The 23,808-nt window shown below is 49.4% G+C and overlaps 1 protein-coding gene across 3 annotated transcripts; it reads left to right on the top strand.

Annotated features, from left to right (window-relative positions):
* Positions 1–13,265: 13,265 nt before the first annotated feature.
* On the top strand, positions 13,266–23,328 carry CHCHD5 (coiled-coil-helix-coiled-coil-helix domain containing 5). Of its 3 annotated transcripts, none has more exons than XM_078865580.1 (4): positions 13,266–13,302; positions 15,990–16,126; positions 18,113–18,291; positions 21,294–23,328. In XM_078865580.1, the coding sequence occupies exons 2-4, from the start codon at positions 15,996–15,998 to the stop codon at positions 21,302–21,304; spliced, it is 321 nt and encodes a 106-aa protein (XP_078721706.1). In that variant the 5' UTR covers positions 13,266–13,302; positions 15,990–15,995; the 3' UTR covers positions 21,305–23,328. The 3 variants fall into 3 exon arrangements, with proteins under 3 accessions (XP_078721706.1, XP_078721705.1, XP_078721707.1); XM_078865579.1 differs by having other exon boundaries at positions 13,278–13,302; positions 15,986–16,126; XM_078865581.1 differs by lacking the exon at positions 13,266–13,302 and adding an exon at positions 13,476–13,481 and having other exon boundaries at positions 15,986–16,126.
* The last annotated feature ends 480 nt before the right edge of the window (positions 23,329–23,808 follow it).

Genomic DNA, 23,808 nt, shown 5'->3' with positions numbered 1-23,808 from the left:
TGGGTGAGTGAGGGGGGTTGGTGGGTGGGTGAAGAGGGTGGGTGGGTGAAGGGGGTGGGTGGGTGAAGAGGGTGGGTGGGTGAAGAGGGTGGGTGGGTGAAGAGGGTGGGTGGGTGAGGGGGGTGGGTGGGTGAAGAGGGTGGGTGGGTGAAGGGGGTGGTGGGTGAAGGGGGTGGGTGAGGGGGTGGGTGGGTGAGGGGGTGGGTGGGCGAAGAGGGTGGGTGGGTGAAGGGGGTGGGTGAGTGAGGGGGGTTGGTGAGGGGGGTGGGTGGGTGAAGGGGGTGGGTGGGTGAGGGGGGTGGGTGAGTGAGGGGGGTTGGTGGGTGGGTGGGTGGGTGAAGAGGGTGGGTGGGTGAAGGGGGTGGGTGAGGGGGTGGGTGGGTGAAGAGGGTGGGTGGGTGAAGGGGGTGGGTGGGTGAGGGGGGTGGGTGAGGGGGGTGGGTGAGGGGGGTGGGTGGGTGAAGGGGGTGGGTGGGTGAAGGGGGTGGTGGGTGAAGGGGGTGGGTGAGTGAGGGGGGTTGGTGGGTGAACGGGGTGGGTGGGTGAGGGGGGTGGGTGGGTGAACGGGGTGGGTGGGTGAACGGGGTGGGTGGGTGAAGGGGGTGGGTGGGTGAAGGGGGTGGGTGGGTGAGGGGGGTGGGTGGGTGAAGGGGGTGGGTGAGTGAGGGGGGTGGGTGGGTGAAGGGGGTGGGTGAGTGAGGGGGGTGGGTGGGTGAAGGGGGTGGGTGGGTGAAGGGGGTGGGTGGGTGAAGAGGGTGGGTGGGTGAAGGGGGTGGGTGGGTGAAGAGGGTGGGTGGGTGAAGGGGGTGGGTGAGTGAGGGGGGTTGGTGGGTGGGTGAAGAGGGTGGGTGGGTGAAGGGGGTGGGTGAGTGACGAGGGTGGGTGGGTGAGGGGGGTGGGTGGGTGACGAGGGTGGGTGGGTGAAGAGGGTGGGTGGGTGACGAGGGTGGGTGGGTGAGGGGGGTGGGTGGGTGAAGGGGGTGGGTGGGTGAAGAGGGTGGGTGGGTGAAGAGGGTGGGTGGGTGAAGGGGGTGGGTGGGTGAGGGGGGTGGGTGGGTGAAGAGGGTGGGTGGGTGAAGGGGGTGGTGGGTGAAGGGGGTGGGTGAGGGGGTGGGTGGGTGAGGGGGTGGGTGGGCGAAGAGGGTGGGTGGGTGAAGGGGGTGGGTGAGTGAGGGGGGTTGGTGAGGGGGGTGGGTGGGTGAAGGGGGTGGGTGGGTGAGGGGGGTGGGTGAGTGAGGGGGGTTGGTGGGTGGGTGGGTGGGTGAAGAGGGTGGGTGAAGGGGGTGGGTGAGGGGGTGGGTGGGTGAAGAGGGTGGGTGGGTGAAGGGGGTGGGTGGGTGAGGGGGGTGGGTGAGGGGGGTGGGTGAGGGGGGTGGGTGAGGGGGGTGGGTGGGTGAAGGGGGTGGGTGGGTGAAGGGGGTGGTGGGTGAAGGGGGTGGGTGAGTGAGGGGGGTTGGTGGGTGAACGGGGTGGGTGGGTGAGGGGGGTGGGTGGGGTGAACGGGGTGGGTGGGTGAACGGGGTGGGTGGGTGAAGGGGGTGGGTGGGTGAGGGGGGTGGGTGGGTGAAGGGGGTGGGTGAGTGAGGGGGGTGGGTGGGTGAAGGGGGTGGGTGAGTGAGGGGGGTGGGTGGGTGGGTGAAGGGGGTGGGTGGGTGAACGGGGTGGGTGGGTGAGGGGGTTGGGTGAGTGAGGGGGGTGGGTGGGTGAACGGGGTGGGTGAGTGAGGGGGGTGGGTGAGTGAGGGGGGTGGGTGGGTGAACGGGGTGGGTGAGTGAGGGGGGTGGGTGGGTGAAGGGGGTGGGTGAGTGAGGGGGGTGGGTGGGTGAAGGGGGTGGGTGGGTGAGGGGGGTGGGTGGGTGAAGGGGGTGGGTGGGTGAGGGGGGTGGGTGGGTGAGGGGGGTGGGTGAAGAGGGTGGGTGGGTGACGAGGGTGGGTGGGTGAGGGGGGTGGGTGGGTGACGAGGGTGGGTGGGTGAAGGGGGTGGGTGGGTGAGGGGGGTGGGTGGGTGACGAGGGTGGGTGGGTTAAGGGGGTGGGTGGGTGAAGGGGGTGGGTGGGTGAAGGGGGTGGGTGGGTGAGGGGGGTGGGTGGGTGAAGGGGGTGGGTGGGTGAAGGGGGTGGGTGGGTGAGGGGGGTGGGTGGGTGAAGGGGGTGGGTGGGTGAAGGGGGTGGGTGGGTGAAGGGGGTGGGTGGGTGAGGGGGGTGGGTGGGTGAGGGGGGTGGGTGAGTGAGGGGGGTGGGTGGGTGAAGAGGGTGGGTGGGTGACGAGGGTGGGTGGGTGAAGGGGGTGGGTGGGTGAAGAGGGTGGGTGGGTGAAGAGGGTGGGTGGGTGAAGGGGATGGGTGGGTGAAGGGGGTGGGTGGGTGAAGAGGGTGGGTGGGTGAAGAGGGTGGGTGGTTGAAGGGGGTGGGTGGGTGAAGAGGGTGGGTGGGTGAAGAGGGTGGGTGGGTGAAGGGGGTGGGTGGGTGAACGGGGTGGGTGGGTGAAGAGGGTGGGTGAAGGGGGTGGGTGGGTGAAGAGAGTGGTGGGTGAGGGGGGTTTGTGGGTGAAGAGGGTGAAGAGGGTGGGTGGGTGAAGAGGGTGGGTGGGTGAAGGGGGTGGGTGGGTGAAGGGGGTGGGTGGGTGAAGGGGGTGGGTGGGTGAAGAGGGTGGGTGAGTGAAGGGGGTGGGTGGGTGAGCGGGCCGTGTGGAGGACTGGGGGTGTTGGGGAGCAGACAGACAGAGACAGACGCACTTTGATCTCTAAATCCCCATTTCCAATTTCGCTCCCGACGTCTTTCACTGGGTGACTAAGCTAATGGTTGGCTGGTATGCGGGGCGGCCTTTATTTATTTATATATTAATGCGGCCAAAGTCAAATCCGTGGCAATAGTTCTGGACCCATGGTGCCCGAACAGCATATGGCTGTTTCATCATCATCATCATCATCAGTAGTCTTTGTCTCTCCACTGCTGGATGAATGCCTCCCCACACCGTTCCGATTCCTCACGGCCCGGTGCTGCTAACCACCCATCTCACTCCGATCTCATCGCTCCGTCTCCGCGGCGGTGGCCTTCGTCGTGGACTCGTTCCCTCCTTTTGCTGCCATTCCCGCGCCAGTCTCGCCCACGGCGGCGAGATGTTAACGACCTCGCCCGGTATACAGGAGGAGGTCGTGAGCTCCGTTTCCGACCCTGACGGCTGCTGCTGTATATTTGGAGTTTGTGGTGTCTCTCTCCGTTACACAAAGACACGTGACGTGACACCGAGACATGTGACGTTGTACCAAGACATGTGACGTCACACAGAGACGTGTGACGTTACACCAAGACATGTGACGTGACACCAAGACATGTGACGTCACACCGAGACATGTGACGTCACAGAGACGTGTGACGTGACACCAAGACGTGTGATGTGACACCGAGACATGTGACGTTGTACCAAGACATGTGACGTCACACAGAGACGTGTGACGTGACACCGAGACACGTGACGTTACACCAAGACATGTGACGTCACACCGAGACATGCAACGTCACACCGATATTGTCCTGAAAAACCCCGAAAAGCCGAATCGCATCTCTGCCCTGCACAAAGATTCCAGTGATTGAAGTTCATCTCCTGGCCACGCATGAACAAAGCGTGTCAAATGGAGAACGGTCAGGACTTTGTCTGGGTCTCCCCTAAGTCAACCCGGCCTCGAATGACGACCTGGTGTGCGTCAACATCAAGTGACCAGACGAAGGGTGCTGAGAATGGCTACACCACCACCACCACCACCACCCACCCACCCCGTTGTGCCACCAAGACAGCCTTAATAGGCGCTTGCTAACAGCACTTGCCCCCGCAGTGTGCAAGGCTAAACTGGGGGGGGTGATCTTTGTCTTTTGTGTGCTCGCGGAGCAATTTTAGTCACCAAACTGGCATCTCGCAAAACTCGATCGCTCGGCGCGTTGCTTTGTGATCATCAAGGCGGTCTAATTATAGCCGGGGGGGTGGGGAGAACGGGTGAATAGAGAGATGAGTGAGTGTGTGTGTGGAGCGTAGGTAGTGCAGCGGTCAGCGCGCGGCGATGTTAACCCGGCAACCCGGGTTCGATTCCCGCTCACGACCAAAACACCCAGTGACGCTTATCTGAACCGGTTCTGGGCATCCCCTAGGTCGGCTCGGCCTCAAATGAGTACCTGGTGCGGCTGGGTGTGGTGCTGACCACCCGAACCCCTTTGCGTGCTATTCCGGCCTTCATAGGCGTAGCAGCAACAGCACTTGCCCCGAAAGTCGATTGAGGCTACACGGGGGATCTTTGTCTTTGTGCACGCGCGTGCAGTTGCTTGCTGTTGCTGGTCAACCATCAGCCATCCTGGACAGACATCGCGCTATGCGCCCACCCCTTGAGTCACATTACTGGCAGTCTACATTACAGTCTACATTATAGACTGTCAGTACGCTCACTCAGGTTAATAACCAGGCTACAGTCTACATTATAGACTGCCAGTACACTCACCGAGGTTAAGAACCAGGCTACAGTCTACATTATAGACTGCCAGTATACTCACCCAGCTTAATAACCAGGCTACAGTCTACATTATAGACTGCCAGTACACTCACTCAGCTTAATAACCAGGCTACAGTCTACATTACATACTGTCAGTACGCTCACCCAGCTTAATAACCAGGCTACAGTCTACATCATAGACTGCCAGTACACTCACCAGCTTAATAACCAGGCTACAGTCTACATCATAGACTGCCAGTACACTCACCAGCTTAATAACCAGGCTACAGTCTACATCATAGACTGCCAGTACACTCACCCAGCTTAATAACCAGGCTACAGTCTACATCATAGACTGCCAGTACACTCACCCAGCTTAATAACCAGGCTACAGTCTACATCATAGACTGCCAGTACACTCACCCAGCTTAATAACCAGGCTACAGTCTATATCATAGACTGCCAGTACACTCACCAGCTTAATAACCAGGCTACAGTCTACATCATAGACTGCCAGTACACTCACCCAGCTTAATAACCAGGCTACAGTCTACATCATAGACTGCCAGTACACTCACCAGCTTAATAACCAGGCTACAGTCTACACTATAGACTGCCAATACTCTCACCAGCTTAAAAACCAGGCTACAGTCTACATTATAGACTGCCAGTACACTTACAGAAGTTAAAAACCAGGCGACAGTCTACATTATAGATTGCCAGTACACTCACTCCGATTAAGAACCAGTCTACATTTTTTAAATTCACTTTATTTTTATTATTTTTATTTTATATACGTGATTTCACCGAACGAATCAAAGAACACAAAGCATATCAACTCGCTTCTTCTCTCCCGAGAAACGAACGCCGACATTACATGTGACCGTATCACCCAGAGCGTGTCCCACTGAATCAGGCGTCACAGGCCAAGCAGCGATGAGCCTGCGTCGTGCTCATATCGGTGACCACCACGAGCAGCGCGGTGTTCTCGGGCGGCGCCACGGTGGCTAGGAGATGTTAACTCCCTCGCCTGGTTTACAGGAGGTCGTGGGATCGATCCCGACCCTGACGCCTGCTGCTGCTGCTGTATATTTGGAGTTTGCGTGTCTCTCTCTCATCATCATCACGGTGGCTAGGAGATGTTAACTCCCTCGCCTGGTTTACAGGAGGTCGTGGGATCGATCCCGACCCTGACGCCTGCTGCTGCTGTATATTTGGGGTTTCCGTGTCTCTCTCTCTCTCCGTGGTCGCGTGGATTTTTCTCCGAGCTTCTCCGGGTTTTCCCGTCACTTCGTTGGGGTAACATTAGTGGCCGCTTCGCTTCTGCAAAATAGCTGTGTAGCTCAATGGGCATCGGCCATCGTCCTACCGAGCGATGCGTCCTGATGCCCAATCCCATTTGCATTTCCTAATTGTCTTACGTGGATGTCTCGAATTTCCCGATGCAATGATGTTTGCTGCTGTTATTCAAAAGCTGAGTCAACCTCGACAGTAATGTCCCCGGTTTACGTCGGGGATGCGTTCCTGCAAAAGCGCCACGACGACGGATATCGAAACGACGTGAATCGAAGCGATCTGCAACGTCGTCGTGGGCAGTGGAGGCGAAGGCTGAGAGGCGACGGATAACGAGGACGGGCGGGTGATGCCGTCAGCGACGTGAGTGTGCGCTGTTGGGGCGACGCAATCAGGTCGCGGTGTTAACAAAGTAACGACGTATTTGCGGAACGACGTTCAAGGAGGGGGGGGGGGAGACGTCACTCGGGGTGTTGCTCTATTTGCGTTTTGTTCTCCGATCAATGCTCCCATCCTTCACTGTGACATCCTCATCGTGGCCAGACACTTTTGCCGTCGCGTTCTGTGCCGTTTATTTTTTAAAAAAATTCTCCCGATGCCTCTCCCAGAGCTACGTGAAGTCTATCTTCTCTCGCTAAAATAGCTCCCCTTCCTTTCACCTCTCTCCGTGACAAGCCGATATTAATACGCGCTCCTACTCGCTGACAGCACTTGCCCCAACAGCCTGTTAAGCCTTTACGGGGGCGGCGGGGGGGGGGGGGGATCTTTGTCTTTGTGGTGCGCGCGCGCGCGTGCGTGTAAGCTATGCACGCGCACGCGCGCGCTCCCTCACTCGCGCTCCACCTGGCATTAGGGTGGCTGTCCATCTCCCTCCTCCTCCTCCTCGTCGTCGTCGTCTGTCAGTATCGCGATATCGCATGGCTGGCTCGGGGCGAGCAGCGCTGGAAGGCTCTGTCATCTCCATCGAGATGAAGCGCCGCCTCGAGACGCACAATGCGCCCTCTTCATCCATCCCTCGTGCCCCCTCCACCACACCCACAACCCCCCAACCCCCCACACAAAGACAAAGATCACCGGTATAGCCTTGGTAGACTGTTGGGGCAAGTGCTGTCAGCGAATAGCAGCGCACGAGGAGGTGGGTGGGCCAACACCACGCCCGGTCGCCTTTGTCCCCGTAGTGACGATGTGTTTGTTTTTTTACGCACCGCAACAGGTACTCATTTGAGGCTGAGTCGACCTAGGGGAGGCCCAGGACCGGCTCAGATAATCGCCACCGGCGTTGGTGGCCGTGAGCGGGAATCGAACTCGGGTCGCTGGTTTCGTAGCGCGCTAACCGCTGCGCCACCGCTCCCCTCCGACACACCCCTACCCAGCTAGAACTGCCCGGCGCTTCCACCTGAACCTCCTCCTCCTGCTGCTGTTCAAGCTGCTTAGAGCCCCCCCCCCACCTGTGTCCCGATCAGCCTGCCCACAGCCACCACGCACCTCCCCCCCCCCCACCACCACCACCCCCCGCTCAAGCCGGCCACATCGCATCAGCTGCCACAAGTCGTCGTGCACTCGCCCGAGTTCGCTGCGTGACACCAGACCGCGTGCCGCGCCATCTTTGCCCTCGACCCGCGTCAAGGGCATCGGCAGCAGCGGGACGGCGCGCGCATTCCGACTCGCGGCGCTTTGCTACGTACGGCGCGAAAGAAGTTCAACGTGCATAAGGGCCGTCCATAAATGAATCACGCACCTGGGGGAAGGGTCAGACATTTGTGACGATGTGTGACGAGGCGGGGGGGGGGGTTTGAGAAATGTGACGTCGCATCAAAATGCGCAACTTTAAATAAATATAGACAACACGTTCTACTTAATGAAATAGACTTTTTAATAAATGTTTTCTCCTACAACATCAGAGTGCAGCGCCACATTAAACACGCACTACAATGACAATAGTTTACATCGATTTGAAGCATGTTTTATTTTCAAAATGGAAATATGGTTTAGGGGGGGGGGGGCAGAGCTTTGTGACGTCATATTTGAGGGGGGGGGTCTGACTTTTTGTGACGCCGACTGACGAGGGGGGGGGGGTCAAAAATCGTCACAAATCGCGTGACGTCATTTATGGACGGCCCCATACACACGGCGGAGGGGGAAACAGCTGTGCACGGCCGATCCATATAAGCCTGCTGTGTGTGCGCACCAAGCCATCCTCTGTGTACCCCCTCGTTCTGTTCACAAGGCGCAGTGTGTCTAGTCCAGGCTGTGAGAGAGCTTGTGTGTGTGTGTACCTGTAAATGTGTGAGTGTGTGTACCTGTAAATGTGTGAGTGTGTGTGTCCCAGCCAGTCAGTGTGCCTGTGTGCGTAGCAGTCATTGTTTGTGTGTCAGTCACTGTGTGTGTGTGTGCCAGTCACTGTGTGTGTATCAGTCACTGTGTGTGTGTCAGTCACTGTGTGTGTGTGCCAGTCGCTGTGTGTGTGTGCCAGTCAATGTGTGTGTATATCAGTCACTGTGTGTGTATCAGTCACTGTGTGTGTGTAGCAGTCACTGTGTGTGTGTATCAGCCACTGTATGTGTGTAGCAGTCACTGTGTGTGTGTGTACCAGTCACTGTGTGTATGTGTACCTGTAAATGTGTGTGTGTCCCAGCCAGTCAGTCAGTGTGCCTGTGTGTACCAGTCAATGTGTGTGTGTGCACCAGTCACGTTATGTGTGTGTGTGCTAGCCAGTGAGTGTGTACCAGTGTATACGCATTGCCTGCGTGTGTGTACCAGTCACTGTGTGTGTGTGTGTACCAGTCACTGTGTGTGTGTGTGTACCAGTCACTGTGTGTGTGTGTGTACCAGTCACTGTGTGTGTGTGTGTACCAGTCACTGTGTGTGTGTGTGTACCAGTCACTGTGTGTGTGTGTGTACCAGTCACTGTGTGTGTGTGTGTACCAGTCACTGTGTGTGTGTGTGTACCAGTCACTGTGTGTGTGTGTGTACCAGTCACTGTGTGTGTGTGTGTACCAGTGTATACGTATTGCCTGTGTGTGTGTACCAGTCACTGTGTGTATGTGTGTGTACCAGTGTATACGTATTGCCTGTGTGTGTGTACCAGTCACTGTGTGTATGTGTGTGTACCAGTGTATACGTATTGCCTGTGTGTGTGTACCAGTCACTGTGTGTATGTGTGTGTACCAGTGTATACGTATTGCCTGTGTGTGTGTACCAGTCACTGTGTGTATGTGTGTGTACCAGTGTATACGTATTGCCTGTGTGTGTGTATCAGTCACTGTGTATGTGTGTGTACCAGTGTATACGTATTGCCTGTGTGTGTGTATCAGTCACTGTGTATGTGTGTGTACCAGTGTATACGTATTGCCTGTGTGTGTGCACTCTCTCCCACCCAGGTCACCTCCCTCCCGCCGACCGGCGGAGACCCATTGCAGATGTGACACACGTTGCACGCTGTTGTAACCTGGCCGCTTCAGCCAAGGCACATCAAAAGCCCTGCTTAATTAAAAATGAGAGGGAGAGAAAAAAATTGACACACGCGCACACACACACGCATGCGCCATAGACACACACGCGTACAATGATCCTGTCACCAGCGTAGCAACTTTAGATTAACAGAGGGAGAGAGAGCATGGCCTCCAATATCAAAGGCCACATTTAGGAGGCTTTTGTTTCAGTTGTTTAACAAATGTGTGCAAGACGATGTTCGTGTGTTTTAATAATTTGAGCGAATGAGTACGGGGGCACACGCGCGCTGGGTCGCATGCCGTGCGCGTTGACTCATCTGACGGATCAAACGCAGATTGGTGAGATCCCCAAACAGGCTGGGGGGGGGGGTCTGTGCGAGGTTGTCTGAAGATTGCACTCGAGCAGAGTGAGTTTAATGATCAACGCGTCCGCGGACATCGTCTGCGTGGAACCTTCTGACCTGCCCCAACCGGACATGTGTGAAAAAGTGTTTTCAGTTAATCGGATTCCTGCAGTAGAACTACGCGGTCTGGTTCTGATGTGTTATCCCCCGATGGGGCGGTGGTGGCTATGGACGTGGCTGCCCGTAATCCAGCACTGTGGAGACAACAACGAGGGGGGTTGGTGGGTCACCGCACGCAAATGTCGTGAAACTCCCTTGATCGTGGGCATCGATGTGCGACAAAGGTGGCACAGTTCGGGTTTTTTACAATCGGGTTTAATTGTCTTTTTATATTAAACCCGATCGTCTGAGATTGGGAGAAATCCGGTTTAATTTGTTCTATTCTTAGGTTTTTTTTCGGTAAAGTCACGTAGGTAAAAAAAATCTAAATTAATAAAAGTAAAATAAAAATTAAATAAAAATCACAACGTTTCGGAGGCAACGTCGTGATTTTTATTTTATTTTTATTTTACTTTTATTAATTTTGATTTTTTTACCTACGTGACTTTACCGAAAAAACCCTAAGAATATGAATACTTGCAGTCACGAAAGCTTCAAATCTAGAATTAATTGGTTCTAATTGCAGAACCGCACTTCGCCAACTTCTCAACGATGGGCTTCATCCATTCCCCAAGCTCAGGAACTCACTGGCGATGCCCACGACTGTGGAAGAGAAGCTCGTGTTCATCATAACCAACCTGCCCGCCGCATTCTACGACTACCCCGTGCCCGACGTCCCCCCCGAGTACGATAGCAGCACCGACGAGGAAGCAGCCTAAGCCTTGGATCAGAGTTTCGTATTCATTAAACCAGGTTTAATTCCCAGAAATCGGGTTTAATTGTATTAAAGAAAAAACCCGATGCCTGCCGCTGGAAAAATTGGGGTTTTTTTCCACCCATGATGCGCTATGCCCCTGCCTCGCCAGGAGACGGCGGTACAGCAGAATCGTCAGACTCTTTATTGAGACTGGAGCAATACGATGGGGCCATAACGCTCCTTTGCGCAGATGTCCATGATGGTTCTGAGCAAGTCACAACAGCAAACAATACACAAATGTGAACTCCAGCTGTTCCGTCAGTATGGGATAGAGTGTTTCGCCCTCGCACGCGTGGGGTTTCTCCCCGGGTGCTCCGGTTTCCTCCTGCATGTAAAACACTCGTTTATAATTGACCAATAACGCCTTCATATGTAGAGGACCGCAGAGATTGGGGCTCATCGAGTGACTGCTGCCCTTCCCGCTTACCTATTGGTGTTGTCTCGTAGTCTCCGAGTCGTCGTCTCTCTCTCGTGGAGAGTTGAGATTATTAACTATTAAAACTTCAATAAAAAAATATATATAAAGGCTCACTGAGCTGTATAACTATTTTTCAGAAGCGACCCGGCCACAAGTGATAGCCCAACGAAGTTGGCTTATCACGTTGAATTGTAAAGCTGCCAAATATTCTAAACGCGTGTTTCTAAATGTGGAGGGGAAATTGGAGGACCCGGAGAAAAATCCACGCGACCACAGGGAGAGAGAGAGAGACACGCAAACTCTAAATGTCCAGGCGTCAGGTTCGCGATCGAACCCACGACCCTCCTGTATACCAGGTGAGGTAGCTAACATATCGCCACCGCGAGGATGATGACAGCTGAAAGGGGAAGTTCCTGGCATTTAAAAAGGCAGCAGAGCCAGGGAAACACTCTCCTACTCGGGGTGCCACCTGTCCAGGCTGGACCCAGATAGTCCTGGATTTGGCAGCTCAGAAATCAGCACCTTTATTTAGGCCGCAGGAGAAATCCGATGATCTATGAAGCTCTTTTTCACAGATGTCCAGTAGGGGCTGGTCAGCGAGTTACAATCGAAAAAAAGCTGACTGGAGAGAAAAAAAAGAGAAAATGTTAGGAGAAGGGGTACAGCTGTACTGAGATTCGGTGATGTGTCAGTGCGGTGTAGGGGTTCTGCACCTGAATTGCGTTGAACTTTATTCGAATTCTTGGTTCTTTCGATAAAGCTCTGTTTCTTCACCTGAGGACGGCTGCTTGTGTTGTGGCCGAAACGTCGTGAGAATTATATTTTATAATGTTTTTATTTTTATTATTTTATTATTTCCCTTCTACGTGAATGACCCTGTCTATCCGACAGACCTGTTCTTCACCTGATGACGGCTGCTTGCGTTGTGGCCGAAACGTCGTGAGAATTTTATTTTATTATGTTTTATTTTTATTATTTTATTATTATTATTTCCCTTCTACGTGACTTTACCTAAACAACCAATAATATGAATCCCTGCAGTCACGAAAGTTTAAATAGAAATGTAACTTCATTCGAGTTTACCGCACAACTTGGAATATAGACGAAGGCTGACTGAGCAATACGGATTGGCCACCAGTTGAAGCGGTGTGAGCCCGCGACCCCCTCGCTCTGAAATCCCACCCTGGTCGAGTCTAATCCCACCCTGGTCGAATACCTACAGTAGGCACTCTCCGTACGATATGGCGACGGTCCGGGCAACGACCGTCTTCGGAGGACGTGCAAATTAATTATAGATTTGAAGCTTTCGTGACTGCAAGGATTCATACTCTTACACGTAGGTAAAAAATAATAGAAATAATAATAGAAATAATAATAGAAATAAAATAAGAAATCGCGATCCCACCTGATGACGGAGACTTGTGTTGCCTCCGAAACGTCGTGATTTATTATTTTATTTACATTATTATTTATATTATTATTTATTATTATAATTTTTTACCTATGTGACTTTACCGAAAAACCTAAGAGTATGTGCAAATTGGAATGAATGGAAAACCGGATGCCATAGGAATGAATGAAAAACTGGATGCCACCGGAATGAATGGGAAACCGGAAGCCATAGGAATGAATGAAAAACCGGATGCCGTAGGAATGAATGAAAAACCGGAAGCCAAAGGAATGAATGGGAAACCGGATGCCATAGGAATGAATGAAAAATCGGAAGCCATCGGAATGAATGAAAAACCGGACGCCATAGGAATGAATTGGAAACCGGATGCCATAGAAATGAATGGAAACCGGAAGTCAGAGGAATGAGTGGAAAACCGGATGCCATAGGAATGAATAAGAAACCGGATGCCATAGGAATGAATAAGAAACCGGATGCCATAGGAATGAATAAGAAACCGGATGCCATAGGAATGAATAGAAAAACCGGATGCCATAGGAATGAATGAAAGACCCGGATGCCATAGGAATGAATGAAAGACCCGGAAGCCATAGGAATGAATGAAAGACCCGGATGCCATAGGAATGAATAAGAAACCGGATGCCATAGGAATGAATAGAAAAACCGGATGCCATAGGAATGAATGGAAAACCGGATGCCATAAGAATGAATAAAAAACCGGATGCCATAGGAATGAATGAAAAACCGGATGCCACAGGAATGAATGGAAAACCGGATGCCATAGGCATGAATGAAAAACCGGATGCCATAGGAATGAATGAAAGACCCGGATGCCATAGGAATGAATGAAAGACCCGGAAGCCATACGAATTAATGAAAAATCGGATGCCATAGGAATGAATGAAAAAACCGGACGCCATAGGAATGAATGGGAACCGGATCCAGCGCTCGGGACGGGAACCGGATCCCGCGACCTTTCCCGCCGTCAGGATGTAAGTAACTGTCCGCTGCGCACTGTACAAGTTTACCGACGCGCCACGGTGAAGTAAACAACCTCGTGAAGGAAGAACACAAAAGCGACAACATTGCCGCTGTTTCTGAGCCAATCGCGTTGTGTTTAAAGTTTTTAATATCCGAAGGCCTGGTTGGTGCACTGTACCGCAAAGGCACTGTACGTGAATGTTGTACTGTACACTGTACCGGGTTTATCTTTGGTGATTGATCCATTCATATTTATATCTCCAGAATATGTGGACCTCCAGGGTGTGTATATTGTGTGCGGAGTCGTTTCTTAAGTGAACTTTATGGAGCGGTGGCGCGTGTGGTTTTTAAATCATCCAGTGATCGTACAGGCTGGTCCAGATGTCTTGTGGCCCCCCCCACCCCCCCAATTAAACCCCTTTAAAAAATCCCTTCGCATGTTAATTTGTTTTAAAATAACGCGTAAACAAGAGTAAGTATTTTAAAATATAAACCTTATTTAAACAAGAGTAAGTATTACGATAATTGGTTCTTTACCCTTCTATCTGGCAACAAAACTGACACCTTTTTACAAGGAGTCATGTTTGCATAGACCGCAATACCTGCAGTCATAATACAAACAAAAGAACATAACTCTGATAATGTGCACTGTCCTTAAAGTTGATTGATCCACACCCGAGACAGCTTTCCTTAGAGCCTAGTCTCATATGGGTTGGACCAGATGACGCCAAAAGGCGCACAACTCAAAGACAATGCACCATCAGAGTATGAGAGCTCGGGGCAAGCATCTACACTATGGGAACCTCATTTGCCAGTAAAAATATGATAATTGGTTCTTTACCCTTCTATCTGGCAACAAAATGAGGTTCCCATAGTGTAAGTATTACGTTCTAGAGAATTAAATGGTGGGGTCACGAGACATCTGGACCGCCCTGTATAGCACGGCGCAGCAGCTGTGTTAGTGAAGTCAAGTTGATCATTAGGGGCCGTCCATAAATGACGTCACGCGATTTTTAACGATTTTTGACCCCCCCCCTCGTCACACGACGTCACAAAAAGTCAGACCCCCCCCCACCTCAAATATGACGTCACAAAGCTCTGCCCCCCCCCCCCCCAAAAAAGAACATGCTTCAAATCGCTTTAAACTATTGTCATTGTAGTGCGTATTTAATGTGGCGCTGCACTCTGATGTAGGAGAAAACATTTATTAAAAAGTCTATTTAACTAAGTAGAACGTGTTGTCTATATTTATTTAAAGTTGCGCATTTTGATGTGACGTCACATTTCTCACCCCCCCCCCGTCACACATCGTCACAAATGTCTGACCCCCCCCCCCCCCAGGTGCGTGACGTCATTTATGGACGGCCCCTTATCAGTGAAGTTGCCCTCCCCCCCGCACCCCCCCCCTCTGAAAACTATGAAGAACACAGCCATAAATCTACGCAGCTTAAAAGAAGTTCCTATTGCAACGTGCCCAACATCAGAGCGTGGCAGGGTGTGAGAGGGTGCTGCCGCATAGTGAAACGTCATATGTCACGTGAACAGACGTGACATCACGTGGCGTTGTGATGTCATAAAGTACATTAAATGTTTACCTTTTGTCTGCAGGTCTCTCTTGTTTATCTCACTTCCCACAAATATTTCGTTCTTATCTAGAGCGGTCTCATCCTAACCACTTATTTCTCTCTCTTTAACCTCACTAATCTTTGTTGTCTAGACATCTCTCAACTCCCTTGTTCATTTCTATTTCCCCTGAATCTGTATCACCTCGAGCCATATCTCTCATGGACCGTGTATGTATTGATGTATGTTGAACTTCTTTTTTCGCACCGTATGTAGCCAACGGGGCTAATCGGAGGTGCCGTATAGCTTCGCGGGGCCTTTTACAAGAGCCTCCGCTAGGCCCGATGGGACCCGTAAGTCGTCTGTTGAAGAACTCCGGTCCAAAGGCTTTACCATGGGGACCTTGGTGTGTGCGTGTGTGTGTGCGTGTGCGCGTGTGTGTGTGCCGGTTGGAAACATTTAGGCTGGCCTGCCTACGATCCATCCTGGGTTTAACCAGGCTGGATTGTGTGAGGAGCTCACAAAGCCTTGAAAGATCTGGGCATCGGTGAGCTCCGGCAGGCAAGGCTGCGTTGGCTGGGTCATGTAGCCCGCATGCCCAGCCACCGCATGCCTAAACAGCTTTTGTTCGGCCGGATCGAGGGGGCTAAACGGGCGTGGCACGGGCTAGAGAAGAGATGGAGTGATGTGGTACAGGAGGACGTGGAGTTGAGTGGACTTGCCGATGACTGGTACCAGCGGTGTCAAGATCGGCCTCTGTGGAGGAGGCTCGTGAAGGACGCTACTGGGCAGTTGGAGGCAGTCGCCCTCCAACAACAATGGAGGGCGGAGGAGCGACGCTCACAACAACGAGCGACGCTCACAACAACGAGCGGAGCGCCGGGTGGCTAAATCACAGCAAGTTGGTACAGTAGGGGGCACAGGTGGTGCATCAGCCAGTCATCTCGGTCATCTCGGTCAGTCGACCCGTGGCACCTGGGTCTGCCCCGTGACCTCCTGCCAGCGGGCGTTCGACACTTCACGTGGCCTCAAGGTGCACATGGCCTGGCACAAGCGTCGTGGTGACGTCACCGCCACTTAGTGGCGAATGGCGGTTGTTGTTGTGTGTGCGTGTGTGTGTGCGCCACTCAGGCAGGCGGCGATGGAGGTGGCACAGCGGTACTGCTCCACCGAGCTGGAGAGCTACGCTCAGTGCGTGGCGGCCAACCCGAGCACCTGGGGAGTCAAGTGCTACGACCTCAAGGCCCAAGTATCCAAGTGCACCAGCTCGCAGTACGTGCGCGCCCAGGTCCGCCAGCAGTGCTGCCCGTTTAGCACAAGGCTTGGGTGCTCATGTTATTTAGATTTGTATAGCGCCTTCTGCCAAGGCTTGACAACAATTATACAATTGTACGTAAGATGATAAGATGATAGTGGTTGAAATAAAGAGGGGGGGGGGGTGTTATTAAAAGTGGTGGTGACCACTGATGAGCACAGTTGGCTGCGTAAGGTGCGGAAGGAGTGAAACCCAGTGACAGGTGGGAGTGGTTAAGGAGGGGTTGGGGTAGTGATAGGGGTTGGGGTAGGCCTGGTCCTAGCTGGGAGGCAGGGGTAGGGAGTAGCAGTAGGATGGGCTTGGGAGAGAGAAGAGATGGGGTTTAAGGGAGGAACAGAAGATGATTGTTTTATGTGCAAGATGATTGTTTTATGTGACTGCGCATATATGACTCCGTGGTGTGATAATGGGCAGAGGTGACACCTCTGGAAAGCAGAAAGGGGCTCTCCCATTCCATCTAGAAGACTGGAGGATGGATTGCTCCACTTGAGAATCCACTTTAATATGCTACAATGTTCAGTAATAAAGCATTGTTCATGAAGATTAAGGTGAAGTGTGTTAAGCCTAAGTAAATAAAGTGCTGGCGTAGTGGTTAGCGTACTGCCCTGTGAACCCAGTCAACATTAGTTCGCTTCCTGGCTATGGCTAACAGGGACCAGTGATATCTAATCAGTCCTGGGCATCCCTTCCGTTCACGAAACCCGCTTTGACCAATGTGGTGAAGTATGGTCAAATAACCCCATGGCCATTACTGCATGGGGAGACCTTTATCCAGCAGTGGATTAACAATAGTTCTACTGGACATCTGTGAAAAAAAACTTTGTAGCATATCCGATTCCTTCAGTATAAATACAGTAAAACCTTGGATTGCGAGCATAATTTGTTCCGGAAACGTGCTTGTAATCCAAAGCACTCGTATATCAAAGCGAATTTCCCCATAAGAAATAATGGAAACTGTATTCATATAAAAATTATTAATACAAAATGCCTTTTTACATTTTTATTATTTAAATGTAATATAAAGTAATCAAATGTATTAATTACATTTAATCGTGGCTGGTGTGAGGGAGACGAGAGAGAGGAGAGGAGGGTTATTACAGTTACTAAAGAACAGTCACTACACTTGGACACAAAATAAAACAAATGCTTTACGCACACACACGTGGTCACAACACTACAGTAAACAGTCTACGCTCGCACGGATGTTGACTATACGAGTGAGGCACGCCGACTGAGAACGAGCATGGGAGATGATTACCCACAATCCCGCAGCGAGAGAGAGAGAAGAACCATCGGCTCAGTTGTGATCACGTGACGCTCGGCAGACAAAGCGTATACTGTACGTACTGCTCGTATTGCAAGACCTCGCTCGTTTATCAAATTAATTATTTAAAAAAATTGCTCGTCTTTGTAAAACACTCGCAGATCAAGTTACTCGCAATCCAAAGTTTTACTGTAAACTGATGGTGAATAGCCTGTAAATGATTATGTTTGGCCTCTATAGCTGAATACACTGTATTCTTGGGTTTTTTCGGTAAAGTCACATAGGTAAAAAATAAAAATTAATAAAAGTAAAATAAAAATACTTACTTGATACAGCGAGCGTGCTGTGACGGTTCCACCTGAAGACGGAGGCTTGTGTTGCCTCCGAAACGTCGTGATTTTTATTTTATTTTTATTTTACTTTTATGAATTTAAATTTTTTACCTACGTGACTTTAACGGAAAAAACCCAAGAATATGAATCCTTGCAGTCGCGAAAGCTTCAAATCTAGAACTGAACACACTGCTTAGTGTATTCCAGGTACAACCATGGTGAGCTACCACAGCCACTCGCATACCACTTGTGTACACCTTAGGCCCCCGGATGTAGTTGAGTGGGAACCCATGCACGGCGTTCGCTGACCCTTCTCCCCCCCCGCTCCCTCTCCGCGCCTCTGTCAGCCCCGTGGTTCGTAAGATCCAGGCGGCGTGCGCCAGCGAGTTCGGCGCGTTTGAGACGTGCCTCAAGGAGAACGCGTCGGCCGTGCTGCGCTGCTCGTCGCACATGAAGGGCTTCCTGGCGTGTGCCGAGCGTGTCGACACTGGCCTGCCCATCGCCGGCGTGGCCCAAAGTACTTGCGGTAAAATGAAAAAAAATATGCAGTGACACCCCGATTTATGTACGTATGTAGAACTTCTTTCGCACCGCACGTGGCTAACCGTGTTCATCGGAGGTGCGGTACTCGTGCTATGGTACCAGTATTATTAGTTTGACTAGGTTGTTGGGGGCAGCAGCGGCCCGAGCACGGATCTGCCTCAGGGCAGCATCGGGGGGCGTACATGTTTGGGAGGGGCTCATCTCTGCTTGGATGGTTGCTCGCGGTCACGTGATGCACTTAAACCAATCCGTGGCGCGTTAATCACAGAATGAAATAAATAATGACAGAAGGACAGATCTGAGCTATTATATATGTGTATGCTACCAGTAGCAGTGTTATGGTACTATGGAAGCAGTGCTATAGTACCAGTGCTATCGTACTAGCGTACTCAACTTACGATACCCAATCCCATTTCACGTTCTGTGTACCTCGCCATAATGCGCTCGAGATTTTACGAACTTAACCGCTAAGGCCCACATTATTTTTTTCGCTCCACAGCGAACCATTCGGGCGCCAGATGCCCTGAGGCGCCCAAAGCATTGGGGTCCCTGACTGGCTTCAGTCTCTTGATGTCTACGCTTATAAAAAAATTTCCCCCGCATACCGTATTCATGACGGCTATTTTATATAATTGTAAAAATAAAAAATATACGATACACAATAATAATGCATATAGTAGAATAGACTAGGTAATATTTCCTAATATATCAATGGTATACACTTTTTTTGTTGCCAGATAAAAGGGTAAAAAACCAATTATAAATATTTTTTTACTGGCAAATGAGATTCCAATGGTGTAAATGCTTACCCCGAGCTCTCATACTCTGATGGTGCATTGTCCTTGAGTTGTGCGCCTTTTGGCGTCATCTGGTCCAACACCATGTGAGACTAGGCTCTAAGAAAAGCTGTCTCGGGTGTGGACCAATCAATTTCAAGGACAGTGCATACATTATCAGAGTTGTGTTTTTTGTTTGCATTCCGACCGCAGGTATTGTTGTCTATGCAAACATGACTCCTTGTAAAAAAGGTGTCAGTTTTGTTGCCAGATAAAAGGGTAAAAAAACAATTATCATATTTTGCTACTGGCAAAGGAGGTTCCAATGGTATATTATACTAGTTCATACAACCTGTCTTCGCCAGGCAACATTTTGTAATAAATATAACAATGAACCTGATGTGATTTTTTTACAATTTTTATCTACGATCGGACACTAACAACTACTCCAAAACATTTTATTTTTCTGCAACAAAAGCTTAAATTGTTGACGACTTGATTCAACTTCTTATATTTAAAGACGTACTCATCGTAAACCGCTTAATTTAAAGATTACATTTTTTTATTCGAAAGAACAAAAATTAATGAACTTAATACTCTGCAAGGGGAAGCTCCTATCATTACCGTTTTCGAATTATTCAGATTTGAACATCATTAGATGCGTTTTTTTGTTTCGTTCAAAACCCCTTTAATCCAAAATATCTCAAAACAATAAAAGATAGAACAATAGTTCTCGCTTTAATTGTATTTGTTGTTTAACGTTCTATAAAACGAAAACGCCCACAATCTTATATTTTGAACGGTTTCTGAATGACACGCACCAACATGTTTTTTGGGCACTTAAACTCGAGATTCGGGGGACTTAAAATGAAAAATCTCGGATTTTCAGATTGTTCCTGTTGTTTGTGTCCTAAAAGCTACCTCTGTGCCACATTTAAGCTTTCTACCTTATCGGGAAGTACCCCAATACAGATTAAGGTCTGTATATAGATATTTATATAGATATGCAGCAACGCAATTGTCATCTTTATTCATTCGTTAATCACCGGTTATGCTAGCCTCTGTGGTGGGCACCAAAAGGCAGTGTGGTAAAGTGCACTGTTGTATTGTACTTCAATGCCTCCAAGCCTGTGGCTGCCTTGCTTCACCAACGCACACTGGCCAGCATGGTGAAGCATGGTCAAGTGACCCACGTTGCCTGCACGGTGTGAGGAGGAGGCTCGTCTTACATCGGTGGATCGATAAAGGGTTTCTAGTTTGTTGTCCTTCCCCCGGCACCTTCGATTAGCACGGTTGGCTCCGTACGGTGCGAACGACGACTCGGTCTGGTGGTGGCACGCACGGTGAGCATCAGTGCAGACCTGATGCTAAAGGACTTGAGCTTGTTTGTGCACTCTGTGCAAGCCAACCCTCTCAGACATGTCGCCGACACCGACATCAAGAAGTAATAGAAAGGGACTGAAGTACGAATCCCTTCGTCTGCGAGGAGACAAATCCAAAGTTTCGTATCGAATTGATGCGGGAGTGTCGACGCGTATGGTGCGTGAAGAGTTTGGAAAACTAATTTTGAAAAGAAATGTATTGGGGCAGGAGGCACTGGGAACTACCATTGTACATAATTCGGAATATTGGATAATTCGGCAAGGTCAGAGCCCCATATGTTTTAAATTAACAAGGGCTTACTGTACATACGTAAATGTACTGTATGATCAGCTGTAATTGTATATATTTCATAAACATGCTAATTTCACAAGTTGCTCATATGCTTCGAAATGTACTCTGGAGTTCCTATTACGGTGAACTCTACTCATTGATTCCTGCACCCGTATGGAGAACTCATCCGTACCGCGTTCAGCCAGTCAAATGCTGCAGGTAAAAATACTTTTCTCTGCTCCGCTTCACTCGCACTGCCCGACTTTGGCTTTAACCCACCACCGTCACTTTTCCCAAAGCTATGCAATTCAAGAGACATTTTCGTAACTCGTATCGATTACAACTTTAAAAGTCGCCGCTTGTTACTGGCCTCTTGGCGTTGTTGGGCCTTCGGTGCCCGCGCACAGCAACTCCGATGTTACAAAATAAGTCGGCGCGAGATGGAATATACGGTACATCAAACGCGTGCAATCGCCAATTCTGCTTTGAGTTTATGATGTGTTTTTTTTTTCTCTCCGTTTTTGTTAATGCCCCTTAACCCCCTGTCTCTCTGCAGAGAAAAGCTGATTCAGATGCGCTTGCAAGAGCTCGGGGTCCTTGGGAACGGTTTGTGAAGGCATTTCTGGAGACCTTGAACACGAAACTGTACCCAGCGCAGCTTGCAGAGCATTTCTGGGAGGCGCTGTAATGTTTTTTTTGTTTTAATAAAAATGACAACGCTCCGATAAGAATCTTGACGTGCGGTGCTAATGTCTTTATAAATAGCAGCGTGTTTTGCAAATTATGAATTTGCGGGACCAGGCTAATTCTCAAATATTTCATCGCAATATTTAAATGGGGGAGGGTGGGGGTGGTCTGGATAGCCCAGTGTGGAGATTGTTCGACTTTCTTTGGATTCATTCGGTATAAATGTGTTTGGAGTTAATAAAAAGCGAAAGCCAAAAGCCAAAACTTGGACAATTTTACTGTCATCAGAGTATCTTTACGAAAGATAAATCCAACATTGGCTCAATGTTGAAATGTTAAACGCAAGTCACGACATACGTAAAAGCTCTCAAAAATAACGTCATCATTTTGGAATGTGTATTTGTTGTTCACCAAAATAAGATCAGTCCCAGTGCCTTTACCTCAGTAAAAAAAAACGTTTTTCACTATAAATCCTTTATATGCGTGGCATCGGTTTTATTTTATTATTCATTTCTGTTTTTCTTGAGTAAGAGTTTCATTTTTATCACATTGGTATTTTAAATTAAATATAAAAAATGTTTTTCCTAAAAAGTGTAAAATTTAGGAATTTTTTTTTTCACGAAAATAAATTGTCACGCACAACGAGTCTGTGTGCAAAATGTCAGCTCGATTTGATCACGGGAAGTGGGTTAAAAAACGACCGAAAGATTTGCACGGTCGTAAGCAAGCACGCAAGCAAGCAAGCAAGCGAACTTAATATAAAGGATAAAAAAAATAAACACATTCGTCTTCTATAACAATGTCTTAAGAAAAAGGTATAATAAGTGAAATATCTGGCTGGGGTCCTTCACAGCACATAGGCCAGAGCGGTAGAGTTGTGTATCGTATTGGTTGAACTAATTCTCACTACTTTTCAGGCCTTTCTACGTACTCGGAGGAAGGGCTATTGCCCAAAACGATGCATATTATATACTTTTGAAAGCAGTGTTGGTGACGAATGTGTTGATACATCTCTTGCTTTGGTGGAGCACGTTGAGTGCTCTGAATGGTGTTGCTTGCTCCATTGCTCATTGAATCTTCATCTCGTGTCCGTCGGTCGTTACCTTTACGTAGAACAAGGCAAATGCCTTTTCAGAGACAGTATTAAGCGTTTCAAGTGAAAATGCCACTCTTTAGTTAAAAGCAGAACAAATGTACGCGGAAGCAAATCACTCATGACGTTCTGTGCAACGGGCCAATGTTTTCATCATGCAGTAATCACGATATCGATGTTTCATTTGTGGAACTATACCCAAATGTAGGTTATTTGTTGTTTGATGAAGTGCTTATCGTGAGATTTTTAACTTGAACATTTTTTTATAGATGCGATGGTAAAAAATGCATATAAACTAAATCTTAAAACAGATGCTGTAATTGCGTAACAGAATTTTGGGAAATATTTTTTGACGGCAACCGAAAACTCTGCAAAGTAGGTGAAAACCAGGCACGTGCATTGCTGTGTTGATTGCAAATACTTTCTTACAAAACTTGCATCGAATTACGGGCGAGAATCGCCCGTGTCAAGATGTACGCAAATTATGTGCAAATGTTACATTGAGACGAGTGGAGGATTTAATTTGTGATCCTGGATCATGACGATTAATCGGATGACGCGGGCCGGGGTAAGAGTGAGTGGTGACGCATCTGTTTAAAACCACACGACTTTATGTTGGCGCTGCCGTGATGAATTTTCGACTCGCTTGAAGGTGCCTTACCTCCCACTGCCCCATGTCCTCTGTGATTAAATATATTAAAACTGTTGTATCGACACTTTGCTCGTACACAGATTATTTTTCTTATTTAACGTCTGTGTAGCGGTGTATTTAAACTCGATGGACTCGAATAAACAAATGAATGCGTTGCGTAAAAATACTCGATTGTGGAATTTTTATGTTGTCAAACAGACTTTTTAAATAATCGAAACATTCTAGATTTGAAGCTTTCTTGACTGCAAGGATTCATGCTCTTAGTTTTTTCGGTAAAGTCACGTAGGTAAAAAATGAAATTAAAATTAATAAAATAATAGAAAAAATAATAATAAAAAATCACGACGGAGACTTGTGTTGCCTCCGAAACGTGATTTTTTATATTTTATTTCTATTATTACTTTTATTAATTTTAATTTCATTTTTTACCTACGTGACTTTACCGAAAAAATTAAGAGTATAATTGAAACATTGTTTAAGAATATTGCGTGAATGCAGTGTGCCGTATTTACAACGTACTTTGACCTCCAACACAACCCTGGTTGGACACCCGATCCAAGCTGTCGCGTTATCTCAGTTTAACACTGGAGGCATTCACGATCAATATCCATAAGATATTTGTTTTAGTATGATCGCTTA

This window comes from Lampetra fluviatilis, chromosome 20 (assembly GCF_964198595.1).
Source record: "Lampetra fluviatilis chromosome 20, kcLamFluv1.1, whole genome shotgun sequence".
NCBI lineage: Eukaryota > Metazoa > Chordata > Hyperoartia > Petromyzontiformes > Petromyzontidae > Lampetra > Lampetra fluviatilis.
Note: the sequence above shows the minus strand (reverse complement) of the source record. Positions and strands in the feature narration are given on the sequence as shown.